Raw genomic sequence first — 24,624 nt, forward strand, 5'->3', positions numbered from 1 at the left:
TTAAAGTGCTTTGTTTTGTTCTTAACATGTATTTTCTTCCTTTTTCAACTTCTATGGTAACCAAAAAAAAAAGTTAGCCTTCACTCATTTGACCAAAATATATTGTTTCTGAGCATGGTTTTGTGGCACTAGGGGGCAACTGCATAAACTAACAGCTTCTATCTAGAATAAACAGGCTGGCAAGCTGGCGCAATAGGGAAAGGCATTGCCAAGCCTGATAACCTGAGTTTGGTCCCTGGATCCCATGAGGTGGAAAGAAAGAACCAACTCCCACAAGTTGTCCTCTGACTTCCACACACATGCTGTGGCGTGTGACAGATACACACACACACACACACACACACACACGCGCGCGCGCGCGCGCGCGCGCGCACACACACACAGACACACCACATAAATAAATAATTTTAAAAAAAAGCAACAAATATTTGACACTTCAAGTTCTTGGCACCAAAGGTGACAAACAGCGGAGCATAGTGGCTGTACCTGTGTTTGAGAAAGTCTTGAAAAGAAATACATTTTTCCCGCAAATACAATGCATTTATCTAAATACTGATGATTAAACTCAGTAGAAGTATGATATATATTTTCTTGCTGTTGTAAGCCAGATATAATAGGGATTTGGGGCAGAAATTCGAGTTGCTATTAACTGTAAAAAAAAATCATTCTTACTGACATTAGCAGCTGTGTAGTCAGTAAAGAATTATTGTTGTTATCACTTGGTGGTATTTATAAACACTTTTATATTCTAAGTGCTTTACAATCACTTATTGTCTAATTAATATCTAATCATCTGTTTACAAGTAATAATCACACATGTAGTGCAGTTTAATCAAAATTCCAAGTGCTGCCGCCATCACACTCAGGAAGCTGTGTAAATTTTGGTCCCTCCCTCATGGGATTTGAGTCTAATGTGACTGAAACACATAATACTATATACAAAAATGGGTAAAAATTCCCCACTTGGATTTGAGCATATTTTGAATGTAAAACTTTTGCATACTAAATTCACTCAGTGAATGTCAGCAGATGTCTTAGTCAGGGTTTCTAGTGCTATGAAGAGACACCATGACCACAGGAACTCTTATAAAGGAAAACATTTAATTCGGATGGCTAGCTTACAGTTCAGAGGTTCAGTCCATTATTGTCATGGTGGGACATGGCAGTGTGCAGGCAGACATGGTGCTGGAGATGTAGCTGAGAGTCCTACATCTTGCAGGCAACAGGAAATGGTCTGAGATACTGGGTAGTATCTTAAACATATCTGAGACCTCAAAGCCCCCCTCCACAGTGACACACTTCCTCCAACAAAGCCACACCTACTCCAACAAGGCCACACCTCCTAATAGTGCCACTCCCTTTGGGGGTAATTTTCTTTCAAACCACCACAGTAGATAAGTAAAACTCTTGATAGTTTTCTACATGTAATAGCTTAATTTCATGCATCTATGAAATTAAATTTTTGTTTGCTTAACCCCCAAAAATTGAATGGTAGTTTTGATAATTGTACAAAGCCAAACACCAATTTATTGCAACTGCTAGTCACAGTCACAGTTTCAGCAATTCTGATGAAAATCAAATCTACCAAAAGTGGGTGAAGGACCTCTGAGGTAATTCAACCAGATTTAAGTTTAGACAAAGCTACAACTGGTATGCTCGCCTGCCAGTCTTCAATGTTCACCTTAAATGGGTGTACTGCTGTCTCCCTTCAGTATCACCACGTTATTCTATATGGAATCATGGGAACCATGAAAGAATTGAAGTATGTGAATGATATGCATAGTAATCTGTTTTTTCCCATTCCAATGATTTTTCTTATAAGTAGAATTGTTAAGTCAGAGTACTTGCCTTTTCAAGGCTTTTGACATGTTTTTTGATACTGTGATCAAATTATCCCCCAATTGTTTGATCACATTTTCATTTCCTTACATCCACTTAAACAACTGTCTTCCTTGCTTAATATCTCCCATAATCAGTTCTATTATTTTTGTTCATTTGTTTGTTTTTTGGGTTTTGGTTTTTGGTTTTGTTGTTGTTGTTTTGACAGGGTTTTTTCTATGTATCCCTGGCCATTCTGGAACTCATTTTGTAGACCAGGGTGGACTTGAACTCAAAGATTCACCTGCCTCATCTCCCAAGCTGGGATTAAAGGTGTGCACCAACACCTCCAGGCTTCTATTCTTTCTTTAAAACAAAAAACAAAAACAAAACAGGGTCACACTGTGCAGTTCAAGTATGACCTTTCTAGCTTGCAAATATCCTGACTCTACTTCCTGAGGTTTGGGGTTACAGATGTGCCCCACCATGCTCAGACTCAATTTCCCAATACTACATCACATACTGTAGAGTCCTGAGGGTTTTCCCAGGAATCATCCAAGTATGGCACAAATGAGTCTGACAAGCTATCAAGATCATATGACAGGTTAAATGCAATCATTTACAAATAGATTGTTATTATGATCCTTGGATTTTATACTAACAGATTTTTAAATGTGTTTCCAATGTGACTGTCTTGCAAAATCTGCACTGAAAATCTTTGAATGCCCATCGAGTTGGTTGAATCTTCTGTTAGTTTCCTATAACTGCCCTAACAATTTATCACAAAGTTAATGGGTTTAACTATGCAGATTTATTATCTTAAAGTTCTGGACCAAAGTCAGAAACCTGAAGTGAATCTCCCTGGATTAAAAATCAACACGGCCACATGATTGCACTTTGGGAAGCTCCAAGGGATAATGTGGTTCCCTGCCTTTCTGACTTCTAGATGCTGCCCACATTTCTTGGCCTGCTTTCTTCCAGCAATCATATCACTCAAGCCTCTGCATCAATAATCTCTTCTTCTAAATCTCTGGCCTCCTTTCACTTAGAAGGACTCTGGCGATGTCCTTGGGTCGTCTGGATAATCCAGAGAGATTTTTCCCACCTTGAGATCTTAAATCACATCTGTAGAGTCCCTTCTGCCATGTGGGCTAATGTATGTAGTCCCAGCTTCTGAGGAATAGGGCAGACATCTTTGGGAGGCTGATGTCCTGTTATTCTGCCTGCTACACATTCCTTAGTGAGAGCCTGACCTGATATCTCATATCGAGATATTCAGAAGAACACATTGCTTGTAGTTTCAATACTTACTAATTATGAGACCCTACTCTGCATCAGGTGCAGGCACTATGCCTAGTTTGAAGATAACAAGCAGTACTTGGAGATATTAAATGACTTTTCCCAAGGTCTCAGAGCTTGTGCAAAACTGGGTTTGAAATTCAGGACTGGGGCACTTCAAAGGCTCTGTTCACTGCACCCTTGCTTCAGTATCTCAGCATTTGCAATGTTCTGATCAGCTTTCTCTCTTTGGATAGCCTTCGAATTGAAAGCTTTTTCATTTAGTTTGGATGTCATTTAATGATACAAATTAGCCAGATAAAAGCTTTTAGTAAGCCCCATATATCTCCTATTTTACTCAGTCAGAAGATGTCATTGTAGAACATCATCAGGAAACACACATTGAAGAGGATACTCTGGCTGGGGGATGCAGCTCAGTCTCAATGGTTCAGCAGTTGAGTGTGTGATAGCCTCTGACCTCTATCCACAGTCAGAAAATAAAAGCTGCCTTCACAGCTCCCATACGTCTTTCAGAAAGTGGCATTGCCATCACCACAATACAAGTTACTCTGCAATGTGAGCTGAAATGGATTCATTAGACCCTCTTCTCTGGGAGTAGCGTGTAAATCTCCAAAAGATAATAGCCGGCCAGCACAAGCAAAAATTATCTTCCCCAAGCCCCACCAGTCTACTAACTGCCCTGTTGTTTTTGTTTTTGTTTTTTTGGTTTTGGTTTTAGATTTTTGAGACAAGATTTCTCTGTGTAACAGCCCTGGCTGTCCTGGAACTCGCTCTGTATACCAGGCTGGCCTCGAACTCACAGAGATCCTCCTGCCTCTGCGTCCTGAGTGCTGGGATTAAAGCTGTGCGACACCACTGCCCACCAAATGCCCTGTTCTTTAAAAAAAAAAAGAGCCTAACACTTCAAGGTTTAAGTTTCTTCCTAAATAAAGCTTTGCATCATCTTTATTTCACTCCATAAGTTTCTTAGGATATTCTTGGTTGTCAACTTGACTACATCTGGAATCAAACTAAAACCCAAATGGCTGGGCACACCTGCTAGGGATTTTTCCTTAATTGGGTCACTTGAAGTAGACAGACCCACTTCTAATATGTATCTTTTAGGTGGGGAGACATACCTTTAACCCAGATCTTTTGAGGTGGAAAGATCTTTTTCTTTCTTTCTTTCTTTCTTTCTTTCTTTCTTTCTTTCTTTCTTTCTTTCTTTCTTTTTTTTTTTTTTGAGATAGGGTTTTTTCTGTGTACCTTAGCTGTTCTTGGTTGTCTTGGAACTCAATCTGTAGACCAGTCTGGCCTTGAAGTCACAGAGATTCACCTGCCCCTGCCTCCCAAGTACTGGGATTAAAGGTGTGCACCACCATGCCCCCCCCCCCCCCCCGCCCCGCAGGGAATCCATTTTTAATCTTGGCCACTCCTTCTGCTGGCAGCCTATATAAAGGAGAGTGAGAAGAAAGCTTGCTCTCTTTGCCTGCTTGCTCTTGCTCTCCTTGGCAAATCCATTCTTTCTTTAGCATCAGAGCTTACTTCTTCTGGATTCTGGCATATACTGAAGACCAGCAGAGACATCCAGCCTCATGGACTGAATAACTACTGGATTCTTAGACCATTTCTTATTAGATGATGGCTATTGTTGGACTAACTGGACCCACAGCCCTTAAGCCATTCTAATAAATTCCCTTTATATATGTGTATATACAAATAATATATATTCATGTTGCTCTACAACTGTGTTACTGAACTCCTGTGAACTTGGACAGAATTGTAACATAAATGTATATATATATATGTATATGCAACAAAAATATATATATATATACATACACAGATATATTCATTATTTAAGTTCTCTTCCTCTAGAATATCCTGATTAATACAGTTCTCGATCCTGATTATAAAGAGAATTACTTGGAGAGTTTTCAATAACACCAAGGCTTGGTTTTAATGCCCTAGAGATTCTGGTCTAATAGACTGGAACATAACATCTGGAAATCAGACACGGCAACATACACCTGTGTCTCCATACTTAGAAAGCTAAGGCAAGAGGGTTGCTGCAAGTTCAAGTCTAGCCTGGCCTACACTGTGATTTCCAAGCCAGCCTGGGCTATAGAGGGAGCCCCTGCTTCAAAACAAAACAAGCATAGATTTAAACATTTTTTACATTTATTGTGTGTATGTCTGTGTGTGTACTCACATGTGCTTGTACCACCATGCATACATGGATGTGACAACTTGTGGGAGTTGGTTCTTTCCTTCCACCAGGTGGATTCCTGGAACTGAATTCAGGTTTTACTCAGGTTGGCAGTCTTAATGGCAAGTACCTTTACCCTCTGAGCCTTAACCCCAACTATTAAATGTTTTTCCCCAAGAATCCTCATTATGAGCTATTTTCATGAGGAAATAGCTATTATTATTTGTGTTCCCAAAAGTTTGCTATATAAAGACTTCCAATAGGCCCCAAAGCAATAATTTAAGCACCTAACATACTAAAGTATTAGGAGGAACTATGTAAAATGACTCACTAATCATGAGTAGAGTAACTGTATGCAAGCCAATGGCCTTCTGCAGAAGCCCATCATTGCTATAAATGTTTTTTTTTCCTTGAGTAAGTAAATAAGTGAGCATTGGATAAAATAGTATCAAAGAAGAGTAATCCTTCCTTCCTGAAAAGTAATAAGTTGAATAACTTCACTATCATTCAACCATAGGAACTCAAAAGGAAGAAAACCTACCATTGTTCCACACACTTTGGAAATTTGTCTTTTGAAATTTCCATCATGGCAACTCATCAAGATGACTCATGAAAATCAGAGATTCTAATTCAGTGGGCCCACCAATTTGAATTTTGTCCAAGTGCACATGTGTTCAGCAACACTCTTGTGAGCAATTATGAAAGTATAGTAAGTACAGAGACTTAGGAGGTAAAACTGTTGCTAACAATGTGCTCATGAGTATCATATATCAATCTTTTTTAAAATGATAGAAAATGTCAAAAGAACTTTGGATCCAACTTGAAGAGACACCTGCCAGCCAAGATGGAAAACTCAAACAAAAAGAATGAGAACTTCGATGGATTGAAGCTTCCCAAATAAGTTTAAATCCACAAGTTCATAGTACTATGTCAAGAAAAGAAGGAGCACAGAATGACTGGGGTTGTCTGTCACCACATTTGCTTGGTGCAATGGTGCAGGTCTGTGACTCCATCACTTGGGGAGATAGACAGAAGGATTAAGAGTTCAATGTTATGATGATTTGAAGGGAAATACTCATTATGGGACTGGGTTACAACAGTATAGAAAAGTCTGATGGATTCAAAACCTTTGAAAGGTCCCACAAGTCATGCAAATATGATGCTAATCTCTACTCCCATGTTAATTCAAATAAAAACCTAACTATGCTAACAAGAATCATTTGAGACAGGATTTTATTTAAACATACTAGGTTTTTAACACCATGTGTAGGAAAAGTGATATTTTGAGTTATATAATGGATATGAAAAGATTAAAAAAGAGGTTAATTCCTGATCTATTTGAGTGGTTTGGGACCACCTCTGTTGTTCCTGCAGCATAACACCATCAGCATATTCAGCAAAAATTTTATATGTGTATACTGATCCTGTCCTGTAAATAATGAGAAAAAATAAAGAGAAAAAATACTTCCACAGGGGAAAAAAAGAGTTCAAAGTTATTCTTAACTACATCGTGCATTTGCATCCAGTCTGGGCTATGGGAGACCCTGTCTCGAGAAACAAAACCACCAAAACCTTCACTTGTCTGAATTGGGGGGTGCTGGATATTTTGAAAATTGGGGGCTAGAAAAAGGATAAAGTGTTTTATATTTTGTTACAAACCCTTTCTATCCAAACTGTCCCTCTGAGCCATCAACTAGGGAAGAGGATCTCATCTTAAAATGACTACTGAAGATGGTAATGAGTTGCTCTGCTTCCTCGCCTCTAATGAATGATTCAATCTAGGCATTGAGGTCTAACTATGGATAACATGACAGATAGACAACCTCAACCACTCTGTGCTTCTGAACCATCTATAAAATAGTCCTCCAAGGAAACAGAACCTGACTTTGACCACACCTCTTGATCTCAGAGCAATTTACAGGATACACAGAGGGGATAAAAGAAGTATGCTAACACCCAGGGACACAAGCAGCCAAGTCCAGATTGGAGAATATTCTGCAGAACAGGCTTTGCCTCTTCAGCCAAACAATGGCAAGAAATCCATTGGTTACATAAAGTCCATAAAATAGCAACCAATGTAAAGCATAGTCTTAGTATTTAAATTTCAAAACACTAAAAAATGACCACTAGACATTCGACTAATTTCTGGATGGTATGAAGACATGGTTAATTTTTTAGTTGTGACAATGGCATTGCATTGTGCTTTTGCTTTCCAAACTATTTTAGAAATATATACTGAAAAAAAGAGAAATATATACTGAAATGTTTGCCCTTGTATAATGTTTGGATGTGAGAAGTGGATTAAACTCGACATCAGTGGTTTTCATTTGGGTGAAGTTTTGGCCCTAAAAAATTTTAGTGATGACTAGAGACATTTTTTTGTCCACTTGGAGGCTAGTGCTACAAGTATCTATGGAGTGAAGGTACAGATGCTATTGAATGTCCTAGAATGTTCAGAGATGCTGTCCTCCACTATGCCACGAAGACCTTGGATCACACAGAGGCTTGAGGTGCAGCGTATAAGAATATTGAAGAAGGACTTGTGATCTTCCTGTCCCGGAGATTGGGAGACCTGTGAGGAGCTGCCTCCAGACTATCTCCCTCTGAGATCCTTATTTCTTTTTTCTGTCACAAGGTGGTTTCTAACCACTTCTTCCCTTCTTTGGGGCACTGGGCTTTCTGTTTGGTCTCTCTCAGTATAGAGCAGCAAAAGCAAAATTACATAGTTTCAATCTTCATTAGGCTTCTCCACAATGGGAGTCAGGGCCTCTGTCCCATTTTGTTTTAGCATTACCCTTTCTTCTGTGGGACACAGGGTTATGGGGAGTTAGTGACACCAGCCATTGTTTGTTTTGCTGACTATGGAAGTGATAAACTCTCTGAATCTAAAAGTGGCCTATTGTATTTTTACCAGTCAAATCAGCCAGACCTTGGCCTAGATTTTGTAGTGTGCATGTGCATGACAATTATCCCACCCAGAATGTCAATAATATAGAGGCTGAGAATCTCCTGAATGAGCAGGATGGGCTGTGAGTTGATCGTGCTGAAGCAAAGTAAGGAGCACATGAACATTCAAAAAGGGGATATACAACTTTATCTAAATGTGTATAAGTTGGAAACTTTTCTTGAACAAAAACATATTTTTAAAAAAGATGAATACTTGGGGTGGGAGAAATGGCTTAGCAGTTACAAGCAGTGCTTGCTCTTCCAGAGGACCCTGATTTGGTTCCCAGCACCCATGTGATAACGTAAATTTGCTTGAAACACTAGTTCTGGGAGATCTAATGCCCTCTTCTGTCCTCTTCAGACACCAGGCCCCGGTGTATATTCATATGTGTAGTCACTCACACATATACAAAAATAAAAACAAACCTTCAAAAAGATAAATACTGGTCCCTTTGCTTTATTATGTATCCAGCATTCTAAATGCATCTATCCAGGCAATAGGTATGTAGGCACAAAAGCTGCTGTCGGGCTTCTGGCTCCACTACTAAGTTCCAGAATGTGTGTTCTTGCGCATGTCTCTTAACCTCTGTAAGCCTCAGTTCCCTCAAGATAAAATGAGGTTGACAGTGCCTCTGAGGGGCTTGTGGTGATTAGTTAGAGGCCGAGTGTTTACTGGGGTGCCTTCCATGAACACCTTACTAGATCTGCTTGTTCTTTCTGTATGGTACTCCCCAGTACAGAAATGTAAAGAGTCCTTTCTTGTTGTCTGGATGAGTAATTTTGACCCAGTCCATTCCTTCTCAGATAGTTCCATGGAAAGTATAGATGACCCTGTTATGAAATGTTTTGTTTGGGGCCTCCAGAACAGCAAACCCTATAAGGCCCCAGGGGATGGAGAGTGAGAAGGAAGGTAGTAATTATTTCAGTAGGTGATGCGTTGGTCATTTTGCCCTAGAAGGGACATTTAACAATTTCGGGCGACAGTTGTCATTGTCACAACTTGATGGAGAGGGGTGGACCTGGGATCTTTTGAAGCATCCCACCATGCACAGCCAGCCAGTCCTTGCCATACAGAACTATCTAGCCTCACATATCCATAGCAGCAACAATGAGAAACCCTGGGTTAAGGGGACTGAAATTATTTGATGAAACTTTTCCTTAGTAACTAACTTTGCCTTTCTTTGTTCTTTTGACCCAACATGAGCAGGTTATCAGAGGCATGCTCATGAGAAATCATTCAAAATCATGTGATTACCTTAGCTTGGTGGCCCTAAATTATTATTCATTTGTGAGGAAAAAAAATCTGAGTAGTGTTCTGATTGTATTGTCTTTGAGTTTCAAATAGCAAATTCCAAGCTTAGAGCAATACCTTCTTAATTAATAGACTGTGAAGGCAGGACATCTTTTCATTAACTAGTGGCAAGGATGTTCCTTTTCCTGACAGCTCGGTAGTTTTTGTCTTTGCCAATGGGAAGAATTAAGGTGGTGTATTTCTTTTGTTTCAATAACCCATTTCAGCCAGGTGTAGTGGTGCACACTTATAATCCTAGCACCCAGGAGCCTGAGTCAGGAGGCTGGATGTTAGTTCAAGGCCAGCCTGGAATATAGAGCAAGGACTTGTCTTTGAAAAAAATGTAATCTCCATTTCAATGCTGGTTGCCTGCCAGGTCGCTATTATATATCATTTGCCCTCTATCCCTGTTATACAGTCAGGAAACTTGGAGTTGAGGTCTATAATGCTATATACCCAGAAAGAAAGAGGTTAAGTATGTATTCAACTCAAAAATAGTATAGCCTTATACATGAACTGTGTCTTTAGAAATGTGTCTTTGCAGGCTGGAGAGATGACTCAGTGGTTAAGAGCACTGGTTGCTCTTCCAGAGGCCCTGAGTTCAATTCCCAGCAACTACATGGTGGCTCACAACCATCTATAGTGAGATCTGATACCCTCTTCTGACATAAAGGCATAACATACATGCAGAAAGAGTACTCATATACATAAAATAAATAAACAAATTTAAAAAAAAAATGTGTCTTTTGCCGGACAGCAGTGGCGTACACCTTTAATCCCAGCACTTATGAGGCAGAGCCAGGCAGATCTCTGTGAGTTCAAGGCCAGCCTGATCTACAAAGCGAGATCCAGGACAGGCACTAAAACTACACAGAGAAACCCTGTCTTGAAACCCCCCCCACACACACACAAAAAAAAAAAAATGTGTCTTTGCATCTCCTAAGTACCTATCACAAAGTATATAGGTCCTCAGTAGACAGTAGACCCGCAGAGTAGTAGTCAGCCATTCACCTATTTCTGTCCTGCCTGGTTATTAGTCTTTTAACAGAATATATCTGAAGAACAAACATGGTTCCCTTAAATAACTGCCAAGTTAACCAACCTGCAAAACTAACCACTGATGTTGGCCACTTCTTTCAGGAGTCCCAAAACTCTCCAAAGGCTTACAGCTAGTAGACAAGCTACTCTAGATCACTAGGTGCTTTTGCTTTCACTGAGCTTTCCGTAAAATCTGTGTATGTCCACTGTACTTACAATTCTCTTAGAGTCTAGTTAATTATTGTACAACCAGTCAATTATGGTAGCACACTGAGCACTTGGGAGGCCGAGGCAGAAAGATCTTCCCTTTGAGACCTAAGTTTACAGAGACTTTGTCACAATTTTTTTAATGCAAGGTCCTTTTTTTCCTCAGGTCTTCTTTTCTTGCTTTTCCTTAATAAACCTACATTTACTCTGCAAGAAAATATGCAAAAAAGAGTTATCCTAAACTGAATTGGTAAGATACAGTTATGACTCTGAAAATTGCCATTGAATTGCTTGTTGAGGCCAAGACAACTGTAAAAGCCGAGGGATAAAATTACAAAAGGTTTATCTGGTGACTCTGTACTCAGGATATTTTGGAAGTATCTTAAGCTGTCATTCCAATTAGAATAAAACCAAACCAGAAACCGTAGACAGTGCACGTGTGTTTGTCTAATGAAAATAAAGACAAAGCTTCAGAACTCTGCTTGGTGGCCCCATCCAAGCACTGGCAAATCACTATCTCTTATATTTCAATAAATGTGTGATGGATGTATTCATTTTTAAAATGAGGCTCATTTTATTTTTTAATGAACGGAACTATTGTATCTCATTGTATAGAGTAAGAAGACATACACTACAATGCCTAGTGATTGCCACTCTCTCCAACTTTGTACTATGGAGAAAACCCTAAAAACTTGGATGGACATTATCATGAATTATTTGTGTGATAGTTTAAGAAAGTCCTTCAAGCTGGATATGATGGTGCATTCGGTTATCCTAGCATTTGGGAGGCTGAGAGTGGAGGATTGACAGTTTGAAGCCAGCCTGGCCACCTAGCGAGAGTGTGTCCCAAAAAAGGTACTCCAATTGCCACCCTAGACAAAGGTATGGCAGCCATATGGGATACATATATGTACAAGTCTTATCCCTCTCTCGGAGGATGGTCTAGCCCCCACCCTGTGGGACAGCTGAGCAGGAGCTGTAAAAGGATGAGTAGCCATAAGCATTCCGACATTATATTCCTATGGCAACTCTTGGAATCACACAGGAGATGAAGAGGAGAGCCTTGTAAACAACAATCCCAATATCTTGGTTATTTGGTGCTAATGTTAGTGTCAGTCAAGTTAGGGGTTGCAGTCTACTTGAAGTTGGTCTACTTAACATTGAACCATGCCTCAGAGGCTGGGTTGTAACAGATTCTTTCTCCTAAATGATCTAGAGATGACCCTAGATGGAGAAACTTCAGAGTCTTCCTTGGTAAGAAAAAAAATATCTAGAATAAATAGCAATTTAGGTTCCTTTTACTTGTTCAGCAACAATTTGCTAAGCATTGCTAGAAGCCATGATTCCAGATGAAAGTCTCTACTTTCAAGAATATATAGAACGGCCGGGCGGTGGTGGCGCACGCCTTTAATCCCAGCACTCGGGAGGCAGAGGCAGGCGGATCTTTGTGAGTTCGAGGCCAGCCTGGGCTACCAAGTGAGTTCCAGGAAAGGCGCAAAGCTACACAGAGAAACCCTGTCTCGAAAAACCAAAAAAAAAAAAAAAAAAAAAAAAAAAAAAAAAAAAAAAAGAATATATAGAACAAACACTTAGAAATTGGCTTGGGTTTGGGGGCATGTAGCTCAATGGTAGATAGTATAGTTCAAGGCCCCATGTTCAATCTCTATCATTCTTCCCACAAAAAACCCTAAGATTGATTTTTTTTTTAGTAAATATGTTAAAAAAATCTAATCATATTGGTTACTTACTGCAAAAGAAATTATTTAAATTCTTCTGTTGTATGATATTTGTTTGTGCTCTAACAATTAAAGCTTGCCTGGAGATCAGAGTATGGAGCTAGCAACTAGTTAACCATAGATGCCAGGCAGTGGTGGCACACACCTTTAATCCCAGCATTTGGGAGGAGGAAGCAGGAAGACCAGGAGTTCAAGGTCATCCTGGGCTGCACAAGATTGATCCAATCTAAAAGAGAAACAGAAGCAGGCTATGGAGGCTCATGTCTTTAATCCCAGCACCAGGGAGGTGGAGACAGGAATATAAGGCGGGAGGAGACAGGAGCTCAGCCCCTTTGGTCTAAGGATTTAGTAGAGGTAAGAAGTCTCTCTAGTGGCTGCTCCTTTACTCCTCTGATATTTTATCATTTACCCTGATATCTGACTCTGTTTTTTTTTAATTTATTTTACAACACCATTCAGTTCAACATAATAGCCACAGATTCCCCTGTTCTCCCCCTCTCGCCCCCCTCCCCCTTAACTCTGGGTTTTTATTATTAAGACCAACTAGAATTCATGCTACATTCCTCCATGATCTCTCTCTCTCTCTCTCTCTCTCTCTCTCTCTCTCTCTCTCTCTCTCTCTCTCTCTCCTCTCTCTCCTCTCTCCTCTCTCTCCCTCTCCCTCTCTCTCTCTCTCTCTCTCTCTCTGTGTGTGTGTGTGTGTGTGTGTGTGTGTGTGTGTGTGTGTGTGTGAGAGAGAGAGAGAGAGAGAGAGAGAGAGAGAGAGAGAGAGAGAGAGAGAGATCAGAGGAGGATGTCAGTTGCCCTTCTGTATTGCTCTCCACTTTAGTTTTTGGGATAGGGCCTCTCACTGAGCCTGAAGCTCACCATTTTGCTTAGGCTAGCTGTCCAACACACTGCTGGGATTTGAACTCAGATCCTCTTGCTTTCATAGAAAGTTCTTTTACCCACTGAGTCACTTCCCTGGCATAATGCCTTTATTCATGATTTAAGCAATGTTACCAAGGGGGAAAAAACAAATTTAGTTCTCTTTATCCTGGGCCATACTTGGCAGTTTTTGAAATTCCTTACTTCTGTGTATGTGTGTATATAGTATATGTGCCTGTCTTTTTGTGTGTGTATACACATGTGAGAGAGAATCTGTCATTTGTGGAAAAACAAAACGATTTTTGCTGTGGTTTTGAAACAGGCTCTTGCTGTTGCTGCCCAGGCTGGCCTTGAACTCCTGGCAGTCCTCCAACTCAAGGCAATACTCCCTTCCTCAACCTCCCAAGTGCTGAGATTGTATGCATGCTACATCATGCTTGGCTCAAAAAGAACTGTTTTAATACCCAAGGCAAGATTGAAACAATAGTTTTATGCCAATTCTGCAATTTCCTTTATTCTATGATATTTAAGAGCTGAATCTGGGTCCTTCAGAATAAAAAACAAAAATGAGAGAGAGGAAAAAATAAAAACTAAGACTCTTTCTCCCTCATAGCTCTCAATGTCAGGAAACATAGGAAAACCCTGTTTGGTCACAAGGCTAGAGCCTCCTGCTCTATGTCTTTTTGTCTGATCACTGAGCTATTTCAGTGAGCAGGTAGGCTTTAGAGAATTTAGACCCACCAAGGCTTGCCTTAGAGGACCACAAAAGCTGAAGTATAGGGAGAAGTTACTGCACTCTAGAGAATCAGCTCGTGTTCCACTTGTCAATATTTAGAGGAAGAAGTAGCAGTGATTGACTCTAGATCTGCTAATTGTTTGACCCTTGGAGCTATCTATCATAGTTTCCAAAGGACACATGACTGTGCTGATTAGCTAAAGGGTGTACATATATGCACTGTTCCTAAAATAGTAAGGTTCCTGTACACGGTTTACAGAAAGATGGGAGGAAAGAAGACCTAATGATAATTTAGAATAAAAAGTTAATAACTTCTTTATGTTTATATGGCTTTGTTTGTTTGTTTTTGAGACAAGGTCTCATTATGTATCCCTGGCTGAGCCTGGAATTCCTTATGTAGACCAGGCTGGCCTTAAACTCACACTTGACTTTCTCTTAGGTGGCTTTTAAAAAATGTTCAATTATCTAAAAGTTCTAAATCTGGCAGATTCTAAAAAGTTTAATGGCTTCCAGATAAAGCATAAATATTTAGTGCACATCACATTAAATTGTTTCTATTAATTTTTCTTGTCTCACTTTATGGCCTGTGGGACTAGACATTTTCACTAAGGAAAAAGAGGAAACAACAGATAATGTTCTTTGGTGCATTGGGGGAATATGCTCAAAGTGCATTATATACCTACATAAATATGTCCCTATGAAATCCAGTACACTGTACAATGAATATATGACAAGAAGAAAGGCATTAATGTTTAATGTGACTGGTTTTAGGAAGCTGTAAGAAACCACCTTAGCTATGAATTTAAAATTACAGATGCTTGCCTGGGAGTGGAGCACAGTGCCAAAGTGCTTATACAGTGCCCTGGGTTTTATCCCCATCATGGCAAACACACACACACACACACACACACACACACACACACACACACACACACAGCCCAAATAACTAAGGGCTAAGTGCTGTTTTCTAAACAAAACATCTTGAAGTTCTTTATTCTTTGTTATCCAGTTCTCCCTTCTAAGGGAGTCAGCCAATTTACATTCTAAATCACACTCCTCTTCTCCCTTCCCAATGCCCAAAACTTAGTTCTTTCTCATAAATAGGCCCTTATCTCACCACAGAGACCTTGGAGCAAAGACTGGTGCAAAAGAAAGAAGCAAACATGAGGTAGTTTTCCATTGGATTCATGGATTTTATTTGGAAAATCAGAGCCCACTTGAGGAAGTGGGATCCGGAAGGACCTGTCCCTCGATTAACAGGTATCTAATCATGTTGTGAGAGGCAGTACACTGGATCCATGGGAACATCCTTCCAGGGTTTCATGGGTTACAATGGAAGGAGTAAGGGGTTTGGAAATGGTTCTTGAACTGGTCAAAATGTCAGTGTAAAGTTTGTTTTTTTTTTTTTTTTTTTTTTTTTGCTACCAACTTACTGTATGTTTCAAATGAAGAGAGCAAAATCAGTAGCATAAAATGATTTTACACAGAATTCAGAAACAGCAAAAGGGTTACTAGAAATAAGTAGGCTAACCACATTATTCTCTACAAGGGCACCTTAGGGGATCCCTATTTTAATGAATAAATAAAAATGATGTGTAATTATCATATCAATTGCTTGCAACTAAGTGAGTGCTTCTGGAGTTATTTGATGGTGCTTAAAAATCTTTGGTCTCTGAAGTGCATTTAACAGTCTCCTTGACTCTTATCTATATTATTAATTTGCAGATCAAAGTTAACTTGGCACTATGCAAATGAGGAGACTTCAAATGAATGATATTTTAATGTAAATTTTTAAATCCATATTACTTGTAACAGAACTGCAATGTATTTTCAGAATATGGGTCAACATAGTTAAAAGAAGTATATGGTTTAAAACCGTACTATTTAATAGAACTTTCTGTGATTATGGAATGTTCTATAATTGCATTGTTCAAATAAGGGTAGTCTCATGAGCTATATGTAGCTGCTGAGCACTTGAGATTTGACTAGTGCAGCTGAGGAATTGAATTTTAATTTATATTTAATTTTAATTAACTTAAATTTAAACAGCTAGGGCTGGAGGGATGGCTTAGAGATTAAGAGTCAGCACTTCTTGCTCTTGCAGAAGGCTTTGGTTCAGTTCCCAGCACCTATATGGTGGGTTCAAAACCATCTGTAGCTCCAGTTCCAGGGGAGCTGATGCCTCTTCTGACATTTGTGTGCTCCTGCACACATGGGATGCACACATATACACTCAGGTACACACATGCACATGAAATTAAAATAAATAAAATATTAAATGTAAATAGTCATGTGTAGCTAGTAGCTAGCTTCCTTGTTTTGCAGGATAGGTTTTGTTGTTTTGTTTTTAATGGAAATTGGATCCTAGGATCCAGGTCTCCCTTTACCATCTTGGACAATTTACTTCTGGGAGCTTCAATTATGTCACTTAAAAGTGAGGATATAAATAATATATACCTCAGAAATCGGGTAAGAACCTCTGTTGTGAGACATACCTGTAGTGCCAACCCTTTGGAGGTAGAGACAAGGGATTATGAGTTTGGGGCCAGTCTTGATTACATAGTGAAACTAAGTCCAGCTTGAGCTATTAGTAAGACTTTGCCTCCAAAAAGATCAAGATTTGCACTAGAGAAAGCTATCACTTTAGAAGATGAACATTTTATTAAACTATTTTTCCAATATCCCCAGGCTCTCCAGGCATCCTTTTTTGCCTTGAACTACCTATATTTCCTCATAGTGATTTGACTTTTTAATCTGTATTTGGGGTTTGGAGTTGGGGATTGGACCCAGAGCCTCATGTAAGTTAAACACACACTCTACACTCAGCTGCAAGCCCAGCCCCTGCCTTTTCTTTTCTTCATGAGAGTTTTGCTACATAACTCAGGCTGGCCTTGAACCTGTAACCCTTCTGCCTCAGTCTCCTGAGTGCAGTGATTAACAGCATGAGCCACCACTATAACAATCTCCCTGACTATTTTCTAGAAAGCAAGTTTGTTCATGTTGTCTAAATCTATCCAAGGATCTTACAATAACTTACAAAAGGCAAGAGAAACTAACATTAGACACCTTCTGTTTCTCCTTTTTAAAAATCGCCTCAAGATGGAGAGGACATTACTTTCATTTTCTGTGTGAATTGGACACGGGTCTGTCACACTCACATGCGTAGTTTATTTTGCAACCAATTTTAATATTTAAAGAAGCAAAAAGAGGAAAGCACTGGCATTACCTTGCGTGAGAATTTGGGAGCACAGCTGTCCTTGTCCATGGTGCATTGCTGGTGTCCCACTATGTTCGTTCCCAACTTTCTTCTGTTTCTATGGTCTTCTCCCCTTTACAACTTCTTTTGAGTCACAGGATGAAATTTTTGTGGATCTAGACGTATACGAGACACTTGGCAAAAAGCTCAAGGCAGCTTGCTATGCCCAGTGCTGACAGATAAGCTCCAAAGGACTAGGAGTGTCCAGATTATTGAATAAGCAGAGATTCAAGTGGTCCAGTGCCTTCGCTTTATTTGATTTGTCGCAAGCGTTCTCTTGTCCCCTCTGGGCTGTTGCTCATTGACAGTTGCTGTACTCGGGACTGGCACTCTGATGGCTGTTGTGTGGGGATAGGCAGGTTGTGGTGAAAGCTGCAGTTGTAAAGAAGGCCATTGTTTGATCTACCCTGTCCCTCCCTGGAGCTATGGCAACAAATTCCGTTGGTGAATTAACTATGTCATTGTGTGCTGGCTCAACTGATTATGCTCCTGGAATGACAAACATTTTCCTTTTTTTTTTCCACTCCAAAGATTAAAAAGTACCAAAAACCTTGAAGTATTGAAGTACAACTCAGCAATAACTTTCTTTAAAATAGGAAAATAAAGGTGGTCAAATAAAACATTTAAATATACTTTAATTGGCTCTAATATGATTTTATCCTTACCAGCATCTAAATAAGCACTGTTAATAATGAATTTGTGCTTTTTAGCAATGTGAAGGCTTCCTAGTTTGTGTTAAGGTAAAGCTCTCCTATCCCCCAGACACGCGGTGCATGGAAAGAACTCTAAAGATGTGTGTGCTTGGGCTGGTTTTTTTAAAGATGTGATTGTAATGGGGTTGTACCAAAGTACTATGGAAATTTTAGCTGCTGACTCATGCCTGTCAATTCAGAATGAAAACAGTTATCCTGAGTCTCCCTTAGCCAAAGTAATGACGTCCTCAGTTCCATCCCAGCAGGAAAGCTTTTAGTAGCTGTCCTTATATTCTAATTTCTAGAACAGTAGCCCTGCTGGATCTGTTAAAGGATCCATTTTTGCCTTTCTTTCCATGAATTGACCCTGTACCTTTTCTGGGCACTATGCTAGTTGCTGGTTGAGTTTTGTTGGGAGATTCTCCATGGGTTTCCTAATGTGGTAGAGTGCCAGAATGGTCACTGGAAATTCCTGGGATCCTCTCCCCTTACAGCCCTGGATTAGAGTTGACACAAAGAGGAATTCATAGAAGATTTGGAAGGCAAGACTGACATAAGAGACATCATCATGCACAGGTGGAAGTGGTGGCAGCTCCCAGTTTATCCTTGTTCTTCTGTCTGTGGCCAGGTCTTCCTTCCGACTGTTGACTCTTAAGAGCAACCCCAGATGCACAAAGGTGGGAGCAGCTTCCTACAGGTATCCTGACCTACTTCCTCCTTCACTGCCACAGCTGGATGTGCTGGGCTTTCTCAGACTAGTGATGGTTAGCTTCTTGCATCCTTCTATGCCCTCCTAGGTGTCTACTCACTGCCCCTCTCTCAGTCATACTTAAGATTAGTTTCTGTGATAAATAATTTTCCCCATCATTCATAATGCTTGCTTCCCTGACTGAGTTCAGCCTGATTTAGTTTTCGCTAAGTAATTTGAGGACTGTTAAGAGAGAATTCTCATCATGACAGAGTTTAGGGAACGAAAGGGGAACGCCCCATAGAACTTGGCTTTAAAATCATCAGAGGAGTTGAAGAAAATACATAAGGCCGTCTCTTGGGATTAAGCAGCCCAATATGGTGAGTTTCATGTATTCTCTCAGTCTTCAGGGAGACTTTGCAGCCACTGGCCCTCAGAGAAAATGGGATTGGGAACACAGTATGCCAGTACCATCACAAGTAACACATATCTGAACCTAAGGGACACGTATCGTCTGTTAGGCTGGGAGGCTGTTAAGGAGGGATAGTGAACTAGGTCTCAACTCCAAAGCTGACTTGTCTTTTTGTTTTGGTTTTGGTTTGGGTTTTTTGAGACAAGGTGTCTCTGTGTAGCCCTGGCTATACAGGAACTCCCTCTGTATATCAGGCTGGCCTCAAACTCACAGAGATCTGCCTGCCTCTGCCTCCCAAGTACTGGGGTTAAAGTCATGCACCACCATGCCTGGTGAACTGTCTTCTTTTTGTACTAAGTCATCAGTTTGCCTTCTTAGTAACTCACTGGTAGGCAGAGAATAGTCTGAATCATGGCTATGGATCTCATGCGGAAGGGTCTTTCTTTGACTCTCATTCTCTGAGAAGTCCATGAGTCAAGAGGATGGAAAACACATCTAGAGGCCCCATCCTCCTTATACAGTACTCTGGAGTTATCTCCCCACGAATCCTGAACTACTTCTAGGGCATTCTTAGCCTCTTCCTTAAGGTCACCTTGGGTAAACCCCACTGCTGCAGAATGGCACAAAAGGAGGTATAATGGGACTTATTCTTACTTATGAATGCCCGGCCTTAGCTTGGCTTGTTTCTAGCCAGCTTTTCTTAAGTTATCCCATCTACCTTTTGCCTCTGGACTTTTTACCTTTCTTTATTCTATATACCTTTATTTACTTCTTATTCTGTGGCTGGCTGGGTGGCTGGCCCCTGGTGTCCTCCTTTCCTTTTCCTTTTCCTTTTCCTTTTCCTTTTCCTTTTCCTTTTCCTTTTCCTTTTCCTTTTCCTTTTCCTCCTCCTCCTCCTCCTCCTCCTCCTCCTCCTCCTTCTCGTTTTCTCCCTCCTCCCTCCTCACTCTCTTCCATAGATTTCTCCTATTTATCCTCTCTGCCTGCCAGCCCCACCTATTTCTCTCTCCTGCCTAGCTGTTGGCCATTCAGCTCTTTATTAGACCATCAGGTGTTTTAGACAGGCAGAGTAACACAGCTTCACAGAGTTAAACAAATGCAATATAAAAGAATGCAACACATCTTTGCATCATTAAACAAATATTCCACAGCACAAACAAATGTAATACATCTTAAACTAATGTTCCACAACAAGGGGATGAATAAACAGACTTTTACCAGGAGGACTGAATAAAACTTGAAGGTTTGTTGTAGTTCCATCCTGTGTGTAGACAGAGAGGGAGATTTGGCTTCTCTTCTCATCTTTCAAACAAGCCATTTGGCATCCTAGGTTATTTATAAGGTGAATTTGTCAAGTTATGATAATGGTTATATATTGTAATGTGTGTATATATACACATGTATAACTTCTAACTTTTAAACACATAGACTTATGATACATGGGCCTCCATTTTATGCTCTTGCTCCTTCACCACAAATGTTAGAGGTAGGCCTGGCTAAAAGTATTCTAAATCATCTAAATCATTGTGGAAATTAACAAGGTGGCATTTTCTTATAATTTTAATGATAGTTAATTATAGGTAGTGTGTTAATTTCATTACCTATGAATATGTGAACAATACTATTTTCCAAATCTAAATAAACAAGAGCTAGATTCTATACTAAAGTGAAATAACTTGCTCTATACCTAGGATAGTTTTTGCCATATAGTAGTTCATTTATTTATTTATTGAAGCGAGGGGAGATCTGACCCTGGGCCTTGTGCATATTGGGCAAACTATCAGTAAGCCATACCTTCAGCTCCGTAGTAATTGCTTTAAAAATGATTATAAAGATGAATAAAAGAGTCCCTGCAGCACTTTGTAAACTGACCCTCATCATTTGCCATGTGTTTGGCAGCAAAAAGGGAGTAGAAAAGTGTTCATCTGAGGCTGCTTTGGGCATCTTAGCTCCTAGATGAAACTAAGGAACAAATGAAGAAATGGGAGCCTGCTTGGAGGCTCTTGGGAGCAAATGGTTACCTATGACTCCCTACCTTTTTCATCTCCTGATATTCTAGAATTAGATATCAACACTTACTTGTTAGGGAATATTATTTTAAGGTGTGTTACTTTTGTTTATGTTGCATTTGTTTAACCCTGAAGCTGTGTTACTTTGCCTGTCTAAAACACCTGATGGTCTAAGAAAGAACTGAATAGCCAATAGACAGGAGAAAGGATAGGCAGGGCTGGCAGGCAGAGAAAATATATAGAAGGAGAAATCTGGGAAGAGAAAAAAGTAGTAGCCAGGGAAGGAGGAGAACATCAGGGCCCAGCCACCCAATTACACAGCAAGCCACAGAGTAAAAGTAAGATTTACAGAAGTAAGAGAATGGGAAAAATCCAGAGGCAAAAAGTAAATGGGATAATTTAAAGTTAAGGAAAGCTGGCAAGAAACAAGCCAAGCTGAGGCCAGGCATTCATAAATAAGAATAAGCCTCAGTGTGATTCATTTCGGAGCTGGGTGGCAGGTTCCCCAAAGAGAAAAAAACACCACCACTTATTAAATGGAACACAAAACATGGAACATGTGTTTCCGAAGTCTGAACTACAATCAGATTCTATCCACATGATGTCAAGATGTATCCAAGTTCAAGAGTAGGATATAAATATATTTGTTTCTATTGGATTTTTTAAATGACAGTTTTTAAAAACTAAGATTTATTTATCTTATGTGTGTGAGTGTTTTGCCTGCACCTATTATGTGCACCACAAGTGAGCTTGGTGCCCATGAAGGTCAGAAGGAGATGTCAGATACCCTGGAACTGGAGTTACAGATGCTTGTGAGCTACTGGAACTTAATCTAGGTCTTCTCCAAGAGTGACAAGTGCTCTTAACCACTGGGCTAGCTCTCCAGCCCCAAGTGGATTTTCTGAGCATCTGTGTTGTGTCAAGCCTGAAGCCAGATAGCAATTGGCTCTTTTTTTTTTTTTACTGCTCTCTACTTTTATTTATTTTGTTTTTAATAGTTTCTTTTATTTTTGAGATTATAATATAATTACATCATTTCCCCTTCCTTTTATTCCCTCCAAATCCTCCCATTTACCCTTCCTTGCTCTCTTCCAAATTCATGGCCTCTTTTTCATTAATTTTATATATTTCAATATATATTCTCATATATACATATGTATGTATGTATGTATTCCCAAATACGTAAGTACAATTTTCTCAGTCTATATAAATGTTACTTGTATGTATGTTTTCAGGTCTGATCATTTAGCATTGGATAACCATTTTGTGTGCTTTTCCCTGGGGAAGATGATTTCTCCTTCTCTCAGCATTCCTTAGTTGTTTCTAGTTCTTTGTGTAGGGCTGAGACCTCATGCCCCTGCTTCCATCCAGGTTAGCATGCCATTGTTGGTGTCCTTGTTCATCTCATGTTTAGGCAGCCATGTTGGTGAGACTTTTTGAATGTAGCTTCTGACATTCTCAGGAGACACAGTCTCACAACAAACTCCCTTTTATGGAACTCTGAATCAGTTTATGAATGCTATTAAGTTGAATATTTTTGGAGATATGTCTCAGTGTTAAACACTTGCCTAATGTGTTCAGATACTGGGTTTATCACTCAGAACTGAGAAAAGAATATGCTTCTGACTTAGGTAATAAGTTCTACCACTTCCAACTCACCTCTCTATCCTGCCTTACTTTGCTTTGTTTTGTTTCATAATAGCCGTCTCTAAAGGGATATATTATATATGTGGGATTATTGTTTTTTTAGAAGAGTGTAGTAAGGACAGGGTTTTGCTTCAGTGCTAATATATCCAGTGCCTGGCTGTATTAAGTACTCTAGAAATGTTTTGTTAATGAATGCGATTGAAATTACACTATTTTCCTATTTTTGATGTGGTTTTGTATATAGAGAGTATTGCTAGAAAAAGAGGCATGGTTTGACAGTGATAGGCTTTTTTGGTTTTTGGTTTTAGTTTTGAAAGACCTTTATTGAGGAAGATTAATAAGATTAGTATTACATGGTGGAGTTAGCGTCTGGATAAGTATTGATGTCAAAGAAAAGATACTACATTGAGAAATGGTAGCTATCAAAGGTCATAGGAATGTATTAGTCTTTCTTTTCAGTCCACAATAGCTTTCATTGTAATAACACAGAGAAACATTCTAGCTCCAAGAAAAGAACTGTCTTCCAAGTCTGGTGGAAGCCCACTAACAAAACTTCTCTACGCTGTTAAAGTGGTCAGCCAAATAATTCTGAAATTCTTTCCTTTTCCTTACCTCATAGCTATTATTTTAGTGGGTCACTGGGGTTTTGTAGACTTCTTTCCAATAGCAGAAAAACTGTTTGTTTGGTGTAAAACTGACTAGGAGGAAAACTGAGCACAATATATTTCATAATTAATTCTGTCTCCTGTCTGTCTCTGTCTCTTCCTCTGTCTCTCTGTCTGTCTCTGTCTCTGTCTTTCTCTGTTTCTCTCTCTCTCTCTCTCTCTCACACACACACACACATACACACACACACACACACACACACACACACACACACACACACTTTGCTAGTAGCCTTTGCATGATGAAAGATTTTAATGGTTGAGCAAAAAAACAAACACCTGGAGCATTGCCTCTTTCTCTCTTTCCCTCTTCTTCATGCTGTCATTTGCTTTGGCAAATGAGTCTTTACCTTCAAATCTGAATGCCAAAGAAGCTGTTTTATGGGATGGACTACAAGCATAGAATTGACGTGGAATCTGCAAGCACCTGGATCTGGGACTATGAAAAATACATTTCCATTGGTTTATAAATTACTGTTTATAGTATCTTCTTAAAAAGTACCCCAACTGGCCGGGCATGGTGGCGCACGCCTTTAATCCCAGCACTTGGGAGGCAGAGCCAGGCGGATCTCTGTGAGTTCGAGGCCAGCCTGGGCTACCAAGTGAGCTCCAGGAAAGGCGCAAAGCTACGCAGAGAAACCCTGTCTCGAAAAACCAAAAAAAAACAAAAAAACAAAAAAACAAACAAAAAAAAAGTACCCCAACTGACTGAAACATCCCCCAAATTAATCTATAGGTTCAATGTGATCCCCGTCAAAATTGCTGTAAGTGTTTTGTTACAAACTGATTCCAAAAATTATATGAACATGTAAAAACCTAATCATCTGAAATAATTTTGAAAAGAAGAAGAATGATGGAGAACTTGGATTTTAATTTTTTAATTACACTTTATTTATTGCATATGTGTATATGTACACACCACAGCACACTTGTGGAGGATGAGAGGACAACTTTTGGTAGTTGTGTCTCTCCTTCGACCATGTGGGTCTCAGGGATTGAACTCAGGTCCTCAGGCTTAGTAGGTGGCACCCTTACCCACTGGGCCATCTCACTAGCCCTGGGTCCCTAATTTTAAGATCTATACATATAAGCTATATAAGTCTTCCTTACTGTAAAAGTAATGATCAAC

General features: G+C 39.7%; 1 protein-coding gene across 1 annotated transcript in view; it reads right to left on the reverse strand.

Moving 5' to 3' along the window:
• Positions 1 to 17,801, reverse strand: part of Pcyt1b (phosphate cytidylyltransferase 1B, choline) — a 94,531-nt gene extending 76,730 nt beyond the window's left edge. Inside the window, exon 1 of the mRNA XM_006990118.4 lies at positions 17,353 to 17,801. Within this exon, the coding sequence (XP_006990180.1) occupies positions 17,353 to 17,391 (39 nt within the window). The 5' untranslated portion in view covers positions 17,392 to 17,801. The remainder of the gene's footprint in view (positions 1 to 17,352) is intronic.
• Positions 17,802 to 24,624: the final 6,823 nt, after the last annotated feature.

The sequence above is a fragment of the Peromyscus maniculatus genome, chromosome X, assembly GCF_049852395.1.
Source record: "Peromyscus maniculatus bairdii isolate BWxNUB_F1_BW_parent chromosome X, HU_Pman_BW_mat_3.1, whole genome shotgun sequence".
In the NCBI taxonomy this organism is placed as follows: Eukaryota; Metazoa; Chordata; class Mammalia; order Rodentia; family Cricetidae; genus Peromyscus; species Peromyscus maniculatus.